General features: G+C 43.9%; 1 protein-coding gene across 3 annotated transcripts in view; it reads right to left on the bottom strand.

Annotated features, from left to right (window-relative positions):
• Positions 1–6,273: 6,273 nt before the first annotated feature.
• Positions 6,274–20,121, bottom strand: part of PDZD2 (PDZ domain containing 2) — a 212,467-nt gene continuing 198,619 nt past the window's right edge. For all 3 annotated transcript variants that reach the window (XM_063128182.1, XM_063128183.1, XM_063128184.1), the window contains exons 21-24: positions 16,947–17,048; positions 10,451–10,715; positions 9,623–9,757; positions 6,274–7,989 (exon numbers count right to left, since the gene is read on the bottom strand). In XM_063128182.1, the coding sequence (XP_062984252.1) occupies positions 7,823–7,989; positions 9,623–9,757; positions 10,451–10,715; positions 16,947–17,048 (669 nt within the window). In that variant the 3' untranslated portion in view covers positions 6,274–7,822. The remainder of the gene's footprint in view (positions 7,990–9,622; positions 9,758–10,450; positions 10,716–16,946; positions 17,049–20,121) is intronic.

The raw sequence follows: 20,121 nt of genomic DNA, 5'->3' as shown, positions 1-20,121 counted from the left end.
TGCAATAAAATGCTTGTCTGATGGAGCTCTTCACCTATAAATTAGCATATGCAGATTTTATGCAAATCTCTGTCCTTTGCCTTCTGGTTTGGTGATGCATTTTCCCTTTTTTGGTGCTGTGTCAGCATCTCCCTTGGTTGCCATTGTTGAAATTTGGGAGAATCAGGCCCATAGTTAAAAGAAAGGCCATGCCTCACCTGCGCATCTGCTACCTCTCCCCGCCACTTCAAAAGCTAAAATACGTTCTGATGTGATAAAGATGTGCAGCTGGCTTTTCTCTTAAAAACTTTTGTGTTACATGTACTTTTTATTAAAATGTAACATCAGAAACAATCCAGAACCCCAGGTACAATTTTTGTATGCAAATTTAAGGTAGCTGGAATTAGAACAATGCAGCCATCTATCACCACCCCTGGATGCTTAATCAAATTACACAGATGAGTATAAAAAAATAAAATGCTCCTTCCTTGACATCTAGAGCATCATCAGACAAGTGTTTTATTGCACGCTTACTACTACCCACTTGCGGGTGTTCGTGCGTCCTTTAGATGACGTCATCCACTGCCCGCTCCTTTCCCTCATTTTTCTTTCGCAAAATAGACCCCTTTTAATCCGTCTTTTTTTTAACAGAATGTGCTGCCATTTCCTACTGTGCAATATAACCGGACCCTGAATGGCCACGTGGTCATTGCTGCTTCCTCCCTGTGTAAAGAGACCATCACTATTGTGGGACAGCAGCAGGAGGCCATAGCGGTGGGAAAATGCGAAAATCCACCCGTCTGATGATGCTCCTAGTGATTTGTCACTTTTAAACTAACTGGTCATTTTTTTTAGCTCATTCCCGAGCAATGAGCAAGACACAATCCTGTCTACAGCTGAAGAGAAAAGAAGCAGGAAAATAGCCCCCATGGTTAGATGTAAGACTCCAATTAGGAAAGCCACCTTCCACCAACACATTTCTGTTTTTGAAAACTACCAATCCAAAGAGGCCGACATCTGCATGCCAGATTTGCACAGCTGGATCTACCCTATCAAGCCATCTGTAGAAGACTTCACTCTTCCTGTAAAAATAGTACAAAATCTTTGAAGCTCAAAAGATTAGACGGAGACCCCCTTTTGAGTAGAAATGAGTCCAACTTATAAAAATGCAATTGATCTGCAGTATCCGAGTCTCATGTGGTTACCTGAAAGCCCAGGAATTAGTGTGTTGATACAGATTATCAAAATAATATTATTCAGGAAGGGTAATGCTTGAATACCATATTATAACTGCAACTCCATTATCAATGGTTTTTCTATTATGTGTGTGTTTTCAGGGAGGCTGTTAAATGGTCTAGGTTCTCTCTCTCTCTCTCTCTCTCTCTCTCTGTGTGTGTGTGTGTGTGTGTGTGTGTGTGTGTACTTGAATATTTTACTCACTTTGGAGTATAATCCTGTGTTTTGTTTTTTGTTTCTGTATGTGATCTTGATATTCATTTATTTTTTAAAAAAGCATGTGTTTGGCTTTTGGGGGGATAAAAATTTCCTATAGGTATCCTGGGCGGAGCATCAGAGGTGTTGCTTACCTGTTTGATCTGGTTCACACATATCGACCAACCATGGGTTAATTAATTAACCCATTTTTGGTCAGAGCTACAGTATGTGGGAATGAGTGAGTGTGCAGTCTCCTGCCCACTTGCCATATTTGCTTTGCACCTAATTTAGAAAACAACCCAGGAACGCCCCCATTCCTGGGTTGTTCGGCGTGATGTGCAAACTAGGTTGTTGAGGGCAAAACAATCCAGAGTTTTAACTCAACAACAACAAAATGGGTTGTTTTCTAAACCATATGCAAAGTGGAAGCAATGAGTGGGCAGGAGGCAGTGCGCTCACTCAGTCCCATGTGGCCTCGGCAACCCATGGGTTGTTGTTACATGTGAACCAGGTATGTGTATCGGGAAGTTGAGCACACCACCCATACTATGCCATTTAGGTACATCAAATCCCACTGAAATGAAACCCTGAATAGCACTGCAGTTAGTCTCCAGCCTATCAGACAATCAAACCACTGCAGTGTAGTTTGGTGGTCTGTGTATGACCTCACAATCCCCAGTCTATGGGGTTGCATCCAAGGCTAGTCTGACTTAAAACTCTTTCATTTCAGTAAATTTAATCTAAGTAGGCCCAGCCCTATAACAGGATTGGGGAACATGTGGCTTTCCAGATGTTTGATATGGAAGAAGAGGGGAAAAGCACCGCAAAAAGGCTATGAGGAAAAGAAGAGGCTGGCTCTGGTGCTATAATATATGAAAGGAGTTTATCTTTATTTTTCTCATCCAAAATGAAAAAATCCAAAAACTTTCAACTAAACTTGTACAAATGCTCAACGTTTCGGATCTGGATATCCTTCGTCAGGAGCTATACAACAAAATGAATTCCTCCTTGAAGCAGTTACTCCTTGTTGTGATTGGTATTTTTAGGTATTTTTTAAGGACCATATTCGTATTCGCTCTGCATAGCCAGTAGTGAGAGATGATGGGAGTTGTAGTACAAAATATCTCAAGTTCCACAATTTGGCCACTTCTGCCACATCATATGAATGACACATAAGAAACTTAAGTAGTACATTCAAAATATTCACATCTCAATGGACATAAAAAACAAATACCTATAGAAATAGTAAGCATCGTATTTATTTTCAAAAGATCACTAAAAAAAACCAAACCAGGGTGAGGGGAAGGAGGATTTTACTTAGATGTTGATTTACATAAACGGGGCAATGCAACATCTGGAAAATGTACACTCTAGTTCCTATTATTGCACTTCTCTTATTACAACAAGGCATTTTAAAAACGTTCTCAACATGAAGGATATATATTTATATAAATAATGGTGTCAATATACAATATCATACAGGAAGTAGTGTGTCACATTTAAAAACAACACACAAACGTAGCTACAATTGTGGCCTACTTCACACAAGAGTTGATGAGGCAGTAAACCTGTGACTGGATGGCACTATGTCAGATTATGGGTCATATGAAAAACAACAACCCTACAGACAGAAAGGTAGCATGTCAAGGTGATGTCTAAGCTAGAATTCTTCTTCTTGACATGTAGATTTCTAGCTGCAGGACATATTTTTTGTATAGAAGAGCAGTCAAACTTATAGTCTCTCCACCTGCAGTCTGAAATGATACAATCCAGAAGGAAGTTTACGATCTCATCTACTGTTTGAGTGATCAAGGCCTGTGAGTCTAGTTCCCTACCATGTGTTCTCCCAACTTTCGACTTTATTTTCACATACTGAACAAATCAGTTTTGTTTCTTTCACGAAGGTGGAAAATTTATGGCATCTGAATCATTGGATTGGATCTACACAGCCCATCTATGAATTGGAACGGCTCCTTCTCTTCATTGCGGAACTGGTATCCCACAGAAACTTCCTGATGGGGAAAAGGAGCAGGACAGCAATTTTATTCAATTTCTCCTTCCCGCTGCACCCCCTAGCAAATCCCCCACACTTTTCTGTAGGATCAGCCAATCCACTGAGCGCAACTCTGGATCCAACCCATGATTTCCTTGTTAAACTGGTTTCCTAGAAAGTGGGTTTCCTATTGTACAAGGCATATGTCTTCCACACAGCTTCTGAGAAATCATAATATGCTAATTTCAGGTCTATTGCATCAATAAAAGCATTTAGGGTTTGGCATGATCCACCAAAATTATAGTTAAATGCTTAACAGTAATAGAGAAACAGATCGCTTATATTTAGAGCTAGTTAACAGACCAGCATAAAAGTTAAATCTGTCATAACTTTTACAGCATATTGAGCATTTTACTACAAAATCCTTGCTTTTGGTAGCAGCTCGTGTCTGACAAACAGACTGTCTGTAAACAGTTTGAATATGTTCTGAATAATTCGTTTGTGATGACTCGTACTCCCAAATAAATGTCTATAACATTACAATATATTATGCCTCATTTTCCATAAACTCATCAAGTTTCTGATGGAGAATGCTCACATGAAACATCTCCCTGTTTTTAAATGCATCCTTGTTAAGGATGAAGGCATTTAGATTCTTCTTGCTGACAGCGTTTTAATAAACCTTGAATACTGGGTTGGGGAAAAGTACAAAACCAACACTGTTATGGTAGTAATTGAAAATTAGGAAACAATATCAGAACATTATAAATATAGAAGAGAAGGCTGAGGGGAGACATGATAGCACTCTTCAAATACTTGAATGGTGGTGGCACAGAGGAGGGTTAGGATTGTTTCTTGATCATCCAGAAGTGCAGGACACGGAAGAATGGGCTGAAGTTACAGGAAGCCAGATTCCAGCTGGACATCAGGAAAAACTTCCTGACTGTTAGAGCAGTACGACAATGGAACCAGTTACCTTGGGAGGTCGTGAGCTCTCCCACACTAGAGGCATTCAAGAGGCAGCTGGACGGCCATTTGTCAGAGATGCTTTAAGGTGGATTCCTGCATTGAGCAGGGGGTTGGACTCGATGGCCTTATAGGCCCCTTCCACCTCTACTATTCTATGATTCTGTGTATATAATAGCCAGCCCTACACAACCCATCCTTTTTGTCATGCTCTGAACTGTCACATCCAGGCCCCAAAGAAATAAAAAGCAGGCAGCTGGTTTGGGGAGTGGAGGTATATCTCACCTTTCCTCCAAGAAGCTCAAGGTGGCATACATGATCCTCCCCCTCCCCCTCCCCCTCCTCCTCCTCCTCTCCATTTACTCTCACAACAACCCTGTGTGGTAGGTTAGGCTGAGAATCAAGTGATTGGCCCAAAGTCACCCAATGGGCTTATTTATGGCTGAATGGGGATTAGAACCCGAGTCTCCCCTGTGCTAGTCCAAAACTCTAGCCACTACACCATACTGGACTCACACACACACCCCAAATATACTTCCCCCTTTCCCATGGAACTTCACAGGGACTAGCATTGTACTCCATGGTTCCAACTGAGTCCTATGGGATGCAGTAAGAGGGTTGCAATGTAACCACAGGTGCAAGGATCTGAAGTAGCGAAGCATTAGATTAGAGGCATTATTTGTACTGAATCGAATCACCCGTTTCTTTACAGACATATTGGTAGTGAGTAGAGTTCTGAAATGAGTAAAGTAATATTTCATAAGGACCAACATTCACAAAGCAGGGTGCAAGTTTTACAGCTTGCACAAAACTTTCCCTTAGCCTGGATGATATTTTTTTTCCTTAACAGGGGTAAGGTTATTAATTTTTGCTGAGTAAATAGCATTAAGCACTACTACTAAAAGTATATCTCAGTTTTAAGAAAAATGGAGGAAACATAGGAAGGCTTGATTGGAATTGCCTCCTTCAACTCCTTCCAGTAAACAAAGCATGTATTCAAACAAATTCATAAAATAAAACCCACACAGGATATAAGGCTGGAATGGCTTGGGATAGTCCATCACAAATATAAAAATTATTTGGATTTAAAAGAAAATAAATTCAGCATTGTCTAGTTCTGGAGTTTTTGGATCTATCCTTGATACTGACACATCAATTTAAGGCAATAGGAACAAACTATGTATTCTTTTTTATTTCCAGAATTTTTATGGCATCTTTCAGGGCAAAGACCCCCACAAGGTAATGTACCCCCTTATTTATTTAGGATTATTATCTTGCTTTGTGTTAACACATGGGTATATACTTTTTTCAATCACCTGTGCTTTATTTTCTAAAAAACTATTCTGATCTCCTGTATTTTGAACACTCTGTACCTAAAATAATTTACACATCAAAATGGCCTATCAGACATGTGCTTTGACTATGTATGAAACATTCAAGACCAGTGCATATGAGGCTCTGGGGAGTGTATATATTATTATGTTTGCTAAATTAACTGTGAACTACACACACACTTTCCACGATCTAGCTTTCGTAGCAGGAAACTAGTCATGGAAATCAACCTGTGGCTATGGATAAGGGTGTGTATATCTAAAAGATGCAGGGATTTTCTACATGAGTTTTTTTTTAATCAAAGCTTCTGCTTCCAGATTCTTTGTGGGATTAAGATCAGCTACTTTATACATATTTTTTTCTGGACGTTTCTTTCTCTGCCTTTCTATATGTTCCATTATACAACCACTAGGTGGTGCTGTGGTATAGCAGAGTTATGCCAACGCATGAGGCTTATATCATGCCATTGAGAAAAATACCATACTTTTCTCGTTTGGAAGAAAAGAATGACAAGCCGCAAACTACTGTGAGCGAGGAACCACAAGCACACGATAAAAGCCTAGTGTAGAAAGGCTTGCATCTAGCCAGTTCAGTATACCGCTGATGTGCATTGCAATTTAACAACAGATGCACATTTGTATCGAGGCTTCACTACATATGTGGAAGGCTGGTTCAGAGCAGAGAATTCCTTTGCTGGATTAGGGAAACAAAGGGAACCCATTTTCATTGTGGTTTTAACAAGATTATTTGTAAACATATATACTTGTTTCAAGCCATTTTGATGAAAGAAAAACACTTGCAAAAATAGCAAGGTTGTTCCAGACATACTCCTACTTTTACTAAATGCATCCCGGACCCACAAGTCAGCTGAAGTTAGAACTAGATGGTACGGCCAGAAAGTTCCTGTTGTCACAAACAGAAGACAAGTTTCATCTCCTAGCCTGTGAAGTATAAAAATGTGTAAGGGCAGACACACAGCTAACTAATCATGACGACTTTTAAAAACCTACCCAAATTTGCTAAAGCCTTCTACATTTCCCAACAAAGAGTTACCAGCTATAAAACTTATGTCATGTATCCTTTTTCGAGCACTTAATAGTTCACCAAGGAGAGGGAAGATGCGATCACCATGAAACCTGAGGCACCTTCATGACTAGTGGCTCCCAAACGAACGAGTGAAGTTGCCTTATTGGTCCTCCTGCCTAGTATTGTTTGCTCTGAGTGGCAGCAGTTCTCCAGAGGATCTCAGGCACAGGACTTTGAGCTCAGGAGCCTCTGATCTTTTTAAGCAGAGGTGCCAGGAATTGAAAACTGGGAGCTCACAAATGCAAAGCAAGTATTCTTCTTTACTGAGCTCTGGCCTGCTCCATAATCTTTCCATGGAACGGTTGGGAGAAAGCAAAGAAGACATTTTTTGAATCCTCTTGACTGTAGCTGGAAGAATCCAGATATAGTCTTTTTGTATATGCCACTGGGATTTCCCATGAAATCTTTGCAAAGTACCATTTATTGCACACCATCTATGGGGTGAAAGCAAAGTGTACACATAGCCAGTGATTAATTTATAAAATGAGAGCTGCTGGGACTCAGTTTGCCCCACAGCCACGTCCTCTGACTTAAAGATTCCTTCTACCCATGGTCCCAGATGTGTGAGGTCAGTTGCCCAGGTGAGGTGGCACATGCACTCTGCACATGCTCTGTGGGAGTCTTTTCACTTCACATGTCCCCAAGCAGAATCCTTGTATTAATTTCAAGGCATATCCCTAAACACAACAGCCCTGTCTTGGTTCAGCTCCATATAAGTGACTGAGTAGGAGGCCTCCAGAATGGCAGGAAGGAGATTTGGATACACAGAAGTCCATGTAGCGAATGAGGAAAGTACGTGGCACTTTAATTTCTTAGATCCTGAGGGCGAGAGGAAAGGTGCCATTTATAAAACAGCGGTGCACTGACTGGGATGTGTTCCTGGCTTATGTATCTTGGCGTTCCTGGGCTGATTTTAGCAATGCCACTTAATCATCAAGGCTCAGCTCTTGCAATGCATGTAATGGTTCTCGCACGCACAACGTGGAAGCGTGTGCTCACAAGGTTAAGTTAAGCACAACGATACTGCACGCATCACGCTGGAGGCTGGTGCTTTCTGATAAGCAACTGAACTGGTCCCTCTGGGACAGATTTGATGATGTTCCAGGCATCGTAATGCATGAGTCCAAGTAGCGATTTCCCCCCAATGGCAAGAATTTCATCGCCCGCTTCCAGTTTTCCGGCTTGTTCTGCAGCGCCACCTGTTGGCAAAAAAGTTAAAATCAGGGCAGAAGGAACACAAGGAAGGCGGAGGGGTGTGCGGAGGAAGAGACTCCAAGAATGTAATTTGCATTTCTAAACTCCATTGGAATTCCACCTCTAAAATATAATTCATTACAATTCAAACAGCAGCACATGTATGATGCGGTGATATGGAATTTTAATTACTGTTCATCATGCCTAGGCTGCTTTTAATTTGGAAAGTGTGCTGCAATGTACAATACATGGCATTTGCACATGAGGTTTTAAATTTCCGTTTTTCGGAGAAAGAACAGAGTTCGAGGGCCAGGACCTGCCCAAGGCTAGGAAGGCAAAAATCTCAAGAGAAATGAAAACGGCAACAGAACAACTGAGTTGGGCATACTGGTGATAGTGCAAATTATGGAGCCCCCATCTTGCGTAAAAATGGCGCCTCGCCTCGAGGAGCGGACGGCTGCAGGGTGCTCCCGGACCACATGACACTCGACAAACATGCCTGCAAGTGCCCCATGTCTTGGTCAGCGGGGGCCAGGTGCGGGGGAATCCGCTGGACTCCTGGACCCAGTCCGGTGCTCACGACATTCCTAGTGGCCAGTCCCATAATCCCCTGCATGGCATGATGCAAGGACAGGTCTCTGGGAAGCACGGTCCCACATAAAGTGCATCATTTGGTGACAAAGATCGTGGAGCTGGAAGCCACGCATGGAGTATGTCATTTGCCATCGAGAAGAGGCCCAGTGAGGCTTCTCCTGGGCTGCTCTCATGCCCTGTGCCACTGGCTATCCAAAAATGTACTTATAATTTTGCTCGCCATTGCTAAACTATTGGAAATAAGTAACCCTTCCCTCACTGCAAATTTCCCAAAGAACTACCAGTAAGAACTGAACTACCTTCTGCCCACCCCTACTGTAAGACTGCAGCCTGACAGCTCTCCCTCTGGAACGCAACAAAACAAGCAAGAACCTACCGAGATGCTACAATCAACACCTGTGACCTTCCTCCAAGGCCAGATCTACACTAAGTAGGATATAGCACTATGAAAGCGGTATATGGTAGGCGTCAATGGGCACCTACAGTTGTCGGTGCACTTCAATACCGCTGTAAATACCTCTTATATACCGCTTTCATACCGCTTTGATAGTGCCATATCCTGCTTGGTGTGTCTCCTCCAAAGAAGTCTCAGAGAACGGCAACAAGGGGGAGGGCCTTCATGGTGTTGGCCCCCTGATCGTGGGACACTCTCCCCACTGAGATCCAACATGGTCATCCTTTCACCGCAAGATTAAGATTTTCTTCTACTCCCAAGCATTTGACGGCACATGAATGGGCATTTATGTCAATTGTTTGATCAGGTTCCAGTATCTTATTGTAACTGGGTTTTGTTTGCTTTTAGCTGTTTTAAATGCTGCATGTTAAAGATGTTATATTATGTTTTGGGGCAGCATAGAAGTGAAATAAATGAATGAAGTATCAAAACAACGCAATAAGCCAATTAGCTGTTAACTGCTTGGAGTTAATTTGTGCTTGCCAACTCCTCCCGCCGCAATCGGTACAACACAACAAATACTTATTGCTTACAGCCATCGCTTGCCGCCGCCAATGAACAGGGACTCTGGAAAACAGCTTTCCAAGTACCTTTAAAAATCCTTTTGACGAGCAAAGGTCTGTCTCCAGTGATTGAAGCTTTCCCCCCATCCAGACTGAAACCCAAGCCGGCAGAAGTCTTCAGAAGTTCAACGCAAATGGCATCGCCGGTCTCTCCACCTGGACCTTCAGGGGGAGAAAAAGAGCCACGCAGAGCGCTCATTCGACTTGGTTTTCATGACCGAGCGTTGGGAAATCACCAGCGCTGAGAAGTCATGGCGAAGGAGAGCGTCAGGGAGTCCCAAGCAAACCATCACAGACATGTCCCTGCTTCCCAGCCCTTTGGGAGGAATAAATCACCATTCCCAGTTCTTTCCTTCCCTGTGTTGTTTCCATTGCCTGGAATTCATAAACAGACCGTTGTAATTGGGGTGGGGGGAGAATCCTTTTTAGCTATTGGCACAGAGTTCTAGCATTTCTCTTGGAATAGCTCAATCTTGGATCGCAAAAATGCGTGTGAATCCAAACGTCTCTGGGAACGAGATGCTAAAACGTTTGTATTTATGACATCATTCATAAACCAACATCTGACGAGCCTGATCTGATTTCCAGTTGTTCTTAATGGAAACTGACCCATTCAGTTCCATATCAGCGAGTCGGGGCCTGCAATACCTAAGCATCTACCTGCCTGGAGGACTTCTTAAAATGCTGTTTGAGTGCCAAAGGAAAACTTGAGTGTGTTTTCATTTGCTCTGTCCAACTGCTTAAATGCACAGACGGCTATAATGCAAAGCATATCTGGCTACCCTCCCACCCATCCGCCAGTTGGCTTTTCCTTGGGTTGGATTCAGTCCAGCTGCACTCGAATTGATACTGTACCTGCTCCTCTTCCCATGGTTGCAGCCGTTGATGTTTGTCTGCCAGGGGAAGACGCTTCAGACCCGTACGACGAATTACTTCCTCCACTTCTCTCCTTCTTGATGACAACGATGGCGTAGTTGTGGAGCCTTGCCTGGTGAAGAGCGTTGAGCACATCCCCGTGCACGGAGCCCGCAAGACAGATGCCATTGATGGAAAGAATGAGGTCTCCACGGTGGATTATCCCTTCCTGGGATGCGACTCCCTTTGAAAACACCCGGTGGACCTTCAAGAGGACACATTGTGATGAAGGATGTCAACTGGTTAAAGAGTTATGAGTTGATTAAAGCAGTTGCCTTTTATCCCCTCAAATGATTGATTTGTGAGTACTTTTATGACCCAGGAGGTATATGCAGCTCTCTAGGGGCTTTACTGCGGCTGCCCAAGGGTGCCTTGATCCCCCCCATCATTAAATCCCCCCAGCCACTTGGCCCCCTGAGATAATACACAATTTAACAGAATGGCCTGGTTCACACATAACGAGAAGCCACTGTGGGTGAATAGGGGTTTCTGTTGCAATGGTGGCCACCATTTTTAATATTTGGGGTATGGCGGAAGTGTGCTGTAGCTTCTCATTGCATGTGGACCTGGTGAGGGTGAGCCGTTGGGGTGGTTGACAAGTCATCCAGAACCCATGGGCTGTTTTAGGGTTGTGGGTGGCTTGTCAACCATCCCAACAGCCCACCATCACCAGGTTTGCAATGAAAAGCTACGGCATGCCCCCTCTGTGCTCCAAATGTACAAATTGGGAGCTGTCACCATGACCAAAAGCCCCACAGGGAAATCCACCCATGGTTTGAACCGGACCAATATATCACCCATTAGAATGGGGATGGGGAACCTTTGGCCCAGAGGCCGAATATGGCCTACGGAGTTTCTCCTTGTGGCCCGTGGCCCTATCTGGGATGGGCCAACTATGCCAACAAGTATAGACTAAATTCTCAGCACCACTGATTAAAAATGCCTCCCTAATTAATCAACCAAACACATAGCTGATTAAACTACTCACTAAACTGATTAAGGCTGGTAGACAAAGTTATCCGGGAACACTACTTCCCCAATGCAAAAAAAAAAATCAAAAAAATCATCAGCCTTCCCCAACCTGGTGCCCTCCAGATGTACAACTCCTAGTGTTCCCAGCCAGCATGGTCAAGCCATGGTGGCTGGGGAGGATGGGTTGTAGTCCAACACATCTAAGGGAAGTGTGCTATAAATATAGGCAGCAAACAATGCTTTCCAAAATATTATCACCTAATAAGAATGTAAGTAAATCTATCCCAGCATTCTGTCCCCTGTGGTGGCAAGCAAGATATTTTTGGGAAGCTCACAAGCAAGGTGTAATAAAAACAGTGGACTCCTTTTTAAGGTATACTGGTCCTGAACAGAAATGTTCCAGTCATAGAAATACAGAGTTGGTAGGCACTAAAAGACCATCTAGTGCAGCTCCCTTCTCAAATTAAGGACCTCCGATCTGTGCAAGCTGTCCTTAAGGCTCAAGCAAGTGGATTATTAGTTATCATGATCTATAGCCATTGGTGGACCTACACTCCCTTCATATTTTTTTTTAAAAGTAACAATACTGTGAGAAGCCATGCATGGCTGGAAGTTTGTCTAGCCTCACTACTCCACCCAAAAATATTTGTGGAATTCCCAGATGAGGTAGGAGCTAGCTGCCATGTGCAGCTAATGTGCCCACGCCACAAAGGGAAAAATCTAAAAATAGACCAAAAACAGAACAAAGGGATGGTGAAAGGAGGAGAAGATAAGGAGTCCTGTGTGTGAAGCCATACAACAGACAGGCAAGTTTTGTTTTGAGAGACTAAGAATGTCTCAATATGAGTGATTTATTCTACGCTCATGATTATCCACTCATGGACATTTGCGGGTCCTGTACACGACGCCATCAACCTCCAGGACGTCTCATGTGTGTTCCCCTGGTTATCTTGCTTTTTAAAAAATCGGAGATAATGCAGTATTTAAATTATCATGGGATATCCCCAGTGTGTAAAGTCGGTGTGATGCTATAATTCTGCCACTAGATGGCACTGTTCACTGAACAGAAGAGTTTTGCCGAGAGGGGAAGTTTCAAATTCAAAATCACATCTAAAAGAGGAAAGAATCCAGAAGAAAAAAACCCTGATAAGGATATGTTTCCCCCCCTTTAATTTAGAGAAATCCTAATTAATACTAGGACTATCTATTAAAAAAAAATCACCCTCTGTGATGAGATCGCTATCTCTTTTTTAAAGCCAAGCTACAAAAATATTTATCTTTCTCAAAAAATAATAATCTGAGAGGCAGTATCTTTAACAACTTAGCACAAATACATAAGATGAGTTATCACAGTACCATCTGGGCATCTATCTGCAAATTCTTTTATAGCTTATATATGTCCTCATATTGTTGATGCTTTCTATTATGTGCAATTTTGGTGGTTTAATTTAGCAACCACAAAGTCACTTGAAATGCTGGGTGTTTTTGTTTTGCTTTTACAAAGGTTTTAAACTCCATATTTAACAGCTATTTTTAATCTTCCATTTTTTGCTGCCTGATTTTATATGTATATTGTTTTATAGTGTTGATATTGCTTTCATTGCCACTGACTTAATATGCTCAGATGTTTTGTGCTTTATAGATTACAATTATGTATAATGAAGCAAGTGTTTTTAATAGGCCGTGGGCTACTTTAGGAAGGGCTAGCCCTGAAAGACGGCGATCAATGCTGAAACAATATAAATAAAATTAAAATGGTGTATGTCATTCAGTAAAATAATGCTTCATATACTATCATTTCCTACGAAGATGTAAGAAGTGCCTTGCTGCATCAAAGGGGAATACGGCCAGCCATATGCATATCAATCATTGGCATCCTTACACATGAAAATTAATCTCTCCATGGAAGAAATAATAATGCATGAAGTAGCCCTTATACAAACCCCTTTTCCTGAACAAATGCTCGTGTGGAAAAAGTGTGTGCACATTGTAGAGAAGCAAGGCAAGCCCCCTGAATAGCTGCAGAAGTACTTAACATGGTTTCTCTAACTTAGGCCTTTGCTAGACCTACCTGAAAATCCGGGGGAGAGGCGGGGAGACCTCGCATTGTGAATAACGCGAGATCTCGCCCTCATTTACACGCAAGGCGCGACGACCTCAAGAAGAGAGGCATTGCGGCCGCTTTTTTTGTTTTTAAAGAGACAGGAGCTCAGGAGTGCTCCAGCGACAACCGGTGAGTGTTGTTTTTTTAAAATCGATTTCCCCACTCCCCCCACCCTAACCCCGATGGGCGCAGCGCTCCTGAGGAGTGATCCCTCCCTGATCCCGGGATGATCCCTCCCTGATCCCGAGATGATCCCTCCCTGATCCCGGGATGATCCCTCCCTGATCCCAGGATCCCCTGTGCGTCATCTGGATGCACAGGGATGATTCCGAGTATCAGCCCGGGATATAGCCTGGTCTAGCAAAGGTCTCATAGGAATATCAAGCTTACAATGGGGGAAAGAGCCTTAAAGCGTAATGAGTGTCATCAGATGAGCGTTTTATAGCACGCTTGTTACTGGCCACTCACGGGTGTTTGCAGGTCCTTTTGACGACACCATCCATCACCTGCTCCTTCTGCTCTTTTTTTCCATCAAAAAATAAGACCTGGAAAATCCGGGTTGTGTTTTTTTTTTTTTTTACTATAATAAAACATGCTGCCATTTCCTGCTGTGCACAGGAGAAGCAGTGCAATAAAAAAAGTCCATTGAATGGGCCATGTGGTCATTGCTTGCTTCCTCTTTCTTCCCTGTGTGAAGGAAGAGGCAGCTGCTCATCCCTATTGCGGGACAAAAGCAGGAGGCAAAGCAGGGAAATGCGATTTCCCCCACGTCTGATGAGGATCAATGTTTGGAATGTCAGCCAAGCTTAGATAGAACCATTCCTAATGTTTAAAACACACAACACTTGTAATGCTTTGGGGCCAGATGTCTCTTGGAATATGGTCCCAAGGCACACTGTGCAGTTCTCCTCCTGAAGCTAAGCCACTCTGACTCTGTAAGCTGCCTGAGTTGGAGGGGATGCTATTAGGAACCATGGGTAGAGGTGTACAAAATGGCGCATGGTGTGAAGAATGTGGATAGGGAGACATTTTTCACCCTCTCCCATAATACTAGAAACCAAAGGGGTCATCCCATGAAGCTAGTTGGTGGGAGATTCAGGACAGATAAAAGGAAATACGTCTTCACACAGCGCACAGTTAAATTATGGCATTCGTTACCACAAGGTGTAGTGATGGCCACCAATTTGGATGGCTTTAAAAGGGGACTGGGCAAATTCCTGGGGGAGAAAGCAATCAATGCCTACTAGTCTTGATGGCTATAAGCTCCCTCCAGTATCAGAGGCAGAATGCCTATGTACTGTATACCAGTTGCTGGGAAACATGGGCGGGAGGGTGCTATTGCATTCGCGTCCTGCTTGTGGGTCCCTGGTCAACAGATGGTTGGTCACTGTGTGAACAGAACGATGGTCTGGATGGACCCTCGATCTGATCCAGCAGGGCTCTTCTTATGTTCTTAAGTTGCTCTGAGCTCCCAAGCAGCGTAGAAGTGCAATAAATAAAAATACAATAAATAAAAGTCCCAAATCTAATTGGACTGTTGTAAGAACGTAAAAAATACCGAAGTTTTGTTTCCCACCTTAAGACCTAGGGATAAGCCAGGCTACAAATCCAATCAAACAGCCACATAAGATATTGACTATGAGAGTAAGGCAGTCTTTCCAAACATCTAGTGGGTGAGGCACACTTTTTTTTCTGAATTAAAAGTAGAATCACACTCCCCATAAACGTCACTCCTACACCCAAAAGGTGTTATTGTGAGAAAGAGTGTAAGTGCAGCTATGACTCAGCCGCGAATGCAACCTTCTGACTGCAAAGAGGTAAGCCCAGAGCACTGATCCGTGCAGGGATGCAACAGACAGACTCCTCTGGGGGCAGGCAGTTCTGTTGGGTTTCAGCTGGACAATCATCTGTCAGGGATGCTTTAGGGTGGATTCCTGCATTGAGCAGGGGGTTGGGCTCGATGGCCTTGTAGGCCCCTTCCAACTCTGCGATTCTATGATTCTATGATTAGAAGCTATCAAATGATCTGATCACTCCTGATGCAAAGACCCAGAATTATCTGTCTGCATCAGGGGCTGCTTAGAAAGAGGTGAGTTCAGAGCAGTGGATCATGCAGAGGTGTGGTGGGCAGCCTCTGTTGTGTACGAATATGACAGAGCCACTAGATGTAGTCTGAGTGTGTTATACTTCCTGGAAGAAACCAGAAACTTTTTAAGAGTAAAGATGAGCTTAAAATCTCTCCTCGCCTTTCTAGGGCCTGTAAAAGGGTGAGATTTTCAGCTGCTTTTAGGCACAGGAAAGATTCTGATCATTAGGGTGGAGTGGGGGGCGGGGAAGCTGCTTACCTTAGTTTTAAATTAGGTGGCTGTGGGCTTTCTCCCACCCCCACTTTAAACCAACAATCCTCAGCCTCTCACAGGGTACTATACTAAGCTTCTTGTCTGGGTTTCCTGAGGGCCAGACCAGAACGCCCACGGGAACAACAGAGTTGGGACAGAGTTGTTTCTACAGGCATTCTGGATCTAGAAACGAGGTAGGAAAGATGAGGAAAGCCTCATAGAGGCTTGAAAAAGTGTAAATAAATAAATAAATAAACAAACAAATAAATAAATAATACACCCTGCCTTGGCTAAAAACAACAACACATACATTATAAAAAAGCAAAGGTAAGCTACCCCCCTGCCCCCAAAATTCTCAAGTATTTCTATTTCCCTGATCTTTAGGGAGGTTTTCATCACTCTGCCCCCCCCCCCGGGGCATTTTCTGTTTGCACTATCGCCCCCCGCCCCAAACCCCAAATGAGCAGAAAGCTTCAGCCCAGCTCTGTCTGGCTGAAACTAAGTTCCTCTGGCCTGGGGCTGAGAAAGCTGTGAAAAGCCTTTAATTAAATAGCAATTAAATGTGGCAGAGTTTGTTTGATGCTGGGGTGTGGGGCGGGTCCTTTGAGGTCATGGGAGCCTGTTGGTATTTAATGAATTTATTTTCTTGTGGCGGACCGGACGTTTTCTCGTGGCACATGGGCGTGCCCCAGCGCACGATCTGGGGATCACTGGATAAAAGGGCACGTGATGGATGGTCGTCAGGACTTGGAGGCTGCTGATCCCACAGACCCTAAATCCTCGAGACGCGTGGCTGAGGCTCTCACCGAGATTCCTCCTGGGTTATATTATGCGTCAGGGTTTATTCGGCACCGGGGCCCATTCCCCTCTCTGATCGCATTAGCAGATGGTATTCAAAACGATGCAAGCAGCCGTTCGCAACGGGGCTTGATGGCCGGGGCCTGACTTGATAAATGAGCACTTGATCGGATTTCCAGCTGGCTTGCAACCCCCTTACGAGAAAGATGCAGTCACCACTTACGATGATTGATTTTTGTTCCAGGTCTACTCCTCCAGCAACGCTGAATCCCAGGCCAGATCCTTCCTCTTTATTCAAGACTACAAAGTGAACATCTTCTTTGCTCTGACGAAAAAGGAAAAGAAAAAGGGTAAGAGGAAATATCCAAAGTTTAAAAGCCCAGAAGAAATGCTAACAAAACTCAAACGGTATCTGGGAGACGAGAAGCGCCCCCAGGTTTAAAGATGTGCTTTCTAGGCATTTAAAAATATAGATCGTAAAATGTTTATTTAACATAGCCATGCTTTCAAATTATTAAGGCAGTTGCTCTGGAAGAATAGAGAGGGAGAGATTTTGACCGTAGCTATGCAACAAGTAGAGCACAAAGCGCCAACCAAATCAGAACGCAGTCTGAGCTACGCTTTCTCAGGGTTCTGCCTTAAGACCCGTTTTAAATGCCAGGGCCCAGTTGCGACTCCAATTCATGATAAAATGAAATGTGCAAAAAGCCCTTCCACTGACTATTAAAGGTGGAACTGGAGAGTCATTGCAGAAAGCACATTGGATGGCTCCTTTAGAGTTCTGACCGGTTCTGACTGAAACCCGGAGCGGATGCCCCACCACGTTGACATCGGAGTCATCCGCTTCCGCTAGTGAAATACAAAGTGAAGTCTCTCTCTCTCTCTCTCTCTCTCTCCCCCCAGCCCACCACCAATCCATGTATAGAAGCTGATCAGACTGGCAGCTGAATCTGACCTTACTGGCATGGGGACAGTGTCCTTCACTGCACCTGAGGGCAGCAGGTTAGTGTTGTGAGACAGGCTGCTTAACACACACAACATTGACATCCAATAGCAGGGGCTCAAAAGGAACCGCTGGGGGGATTCCCACACTGCTACGCTACTAATAGTAGCCAAATAGTAGAACTGCCCGTGTCAGAGGAAGTAGCAAATGTTTGGTTCCTCCTGATCACCTGGCTCTCTGGCTAGGAGGGTTCTGTCCTAAAGTTTCTTTTGCCTGGAGGGAAGAGCCTGCAGTTCCTCTGGTGACCTGACAGCCTGGTGGCACAGTAAATGACTCGGTTCACACGACACAACAACCCGCAGTTTGTTAAAACCATGGATTGTTGGGAACGAAGCAGGAGCAAAGGTGTATACTAGTTCTCACTGTTTGATCTCTTCCGCTGCAGCTAGGCAGAGGTAAACAACCCAGGATGCTCTTTGCCAGGGTTCTTTATTGTGACAGCTAAATCTGGAATTGTGGTTTGTTAAGGGAGAAATAACTCAGAGCCCAAGAATAAACCATGGATTCTAACTCTGCATTTTCTCTTCCCCTACAACCAAGGAAGTGTCCCTACATTATTTAGCTCAGTGGGAGCGAGTGGGAGGCTGGATGCCAACATGCTCACTTAACTCTCGCTCGTTCACAACAAACCAGGGTTTATTTAAACAACCCTTGGATAGCTATGATGTGCAAACCAGGTGTATAAGGAGCCAATGATTGAATTCTCCAGCCCCTAACAAGGTGGAGGTGCAGTATGGTAGGTCCCAGAAACTGGTATTTTTCCAGTCCAGAGAGATGGGATTTAGATGAATTTAGAAGAATGAGAATCCTCCTACTGTGGAATGAAAGCCAGTGTTATTCATTGCGTAATGTTTTCCAGTCCTTGTGCCACTCTGGACTTAAGAGCAGATGTGAGAAAGTATGCAGACACAGACCATGTTCCAAGAAGCATCCAGTTTCATAAATATTTGAGTTCCTGGATTTTACAAACGGGCATGAATAAATAATCTCTCTTAAGATCCTATGTGAAAATACTTAAAAGTGCATTTTATGACTTTTGGCTGGGAACAAAATCCATGCATAGTATTTCTGCGAAACTCGCCAAACCCACCTGGCTCAACCAAGCTCGTGGGACTCACACGTTTAAGCAGGTACTAGAGTAGAGAGAGCTTGTGGGAGGTCTCCTTCTCCCAGGATTCCTCTTATGTGGACCTATAGCTCTCATAAAGGCAAGTCACTGGCCTTGAAGTTGCCCAGGCATACAGATGTGGTGAAAGATAGGAGCAGGGTGGGGAAACCACAATTGTGTTGTTTCCAAAAGTCCATGTGCTCCGTTGGGGGGGGGGAAATCAGCCATTTTGCACCACCATTACTGAGGTAGTAAAGACACCACAGGGCCATCTCCCTTCAGCTTCATGTTATGGTCTTGTGAAATCCCGCCCTGCAAGGCCTCTTCCCAACTGCTTGTGGTCAGTGATTTTTCATCATGTGGTAACTTGAGATCTTACCAAGGGACCTTCTTTCAACCTAGCTTACCTCACAGGCTTGTACCCAAGACCTCCCCTCTTCTCCACTCAAAACCTCCCTCGAGTTGGTTTTCCATAAAACATAGCAGGCATCAGGGCCCGGTTAAACACACCTGTATGTAAAGTACAGTTAACCACGGATATTCTCCCTTCTCTAGCTGAATGGCTGATGTGGTGTGGTGTGTGTGTTTGCAAAGCTCGCGTGAGCCAGATGGCTGGCTAAGTGTTGAAAACTTTCAGCCCAATATCAGCTAGTTGGGAATTCAAAGGTTTTCCAAGTGTAGTAACACACATAATGGGGACACTGATGGATCACCCACATGGATTTCTGGAGCAGTTCATTTAATTATGGGATCATGATAGATTTCCCATTACTTAAGGGGGAGGGGATAACGAGCCCACAGTCCTGCCAACAATAAAAATGCTCTTCAAATAAACCAAAAGAATTTGAAGCAGACGTTTTAACTCCACAAGGTTTTGGACCACTCACAAAGTTGCTTATGGGGCAAGATGATCAGTAAGAATGGGACATCTGGGGAAATGATCATCCCTGAGCAAAGCGTGTGGATCCTTACGTGACTAAAGAGACACGGTCTGTGCAAAAGAGGGAGGTATCGTCAGGGTTATGGGAACATTGAGGTTTGCAGAAGCACAAAAAATCTTTAAGGGAAAACCCCGATGGGGTGGGGGGTGAGAACCCCCCCAAAACCGAACGAAAACTGAGCATGCTCAGTAGCAGCGCCGGCTCTGGTACCTGAGGGCCCCTGGGCAAGGCACTTGAGATAGGGCCCCTTCCCTCAGTGAGTCTACCTTCTCACCACTGTTGTCACTGGATGACACTGCTCCTCCAACCCTTTCTTATCACTGCTACCACTTCCTTGCTCAACAGG

Source organism: Elgaria multicarinata, chromosome 6, assembly GCF_023053635.1.
Source record: "Elgaria multicarinata webbii isolate HBS135686 ecotype San Diego chromosome 6, rElgMul1.1.pri, whole genome shotgun sequence".
Taxonomy (NCBI): domain Eukaryota; kingdom Metazoa; phylum Chordata; class Lepidosauria; order Squamata; family Anguidae; genus Elgaria; species Elgaria multicarinata.
The sequence above is the reverse complement of the archived record's forward strand: the minus strand, read 5'-3'. Positions and strand labels throughout refer to the sequence as shown.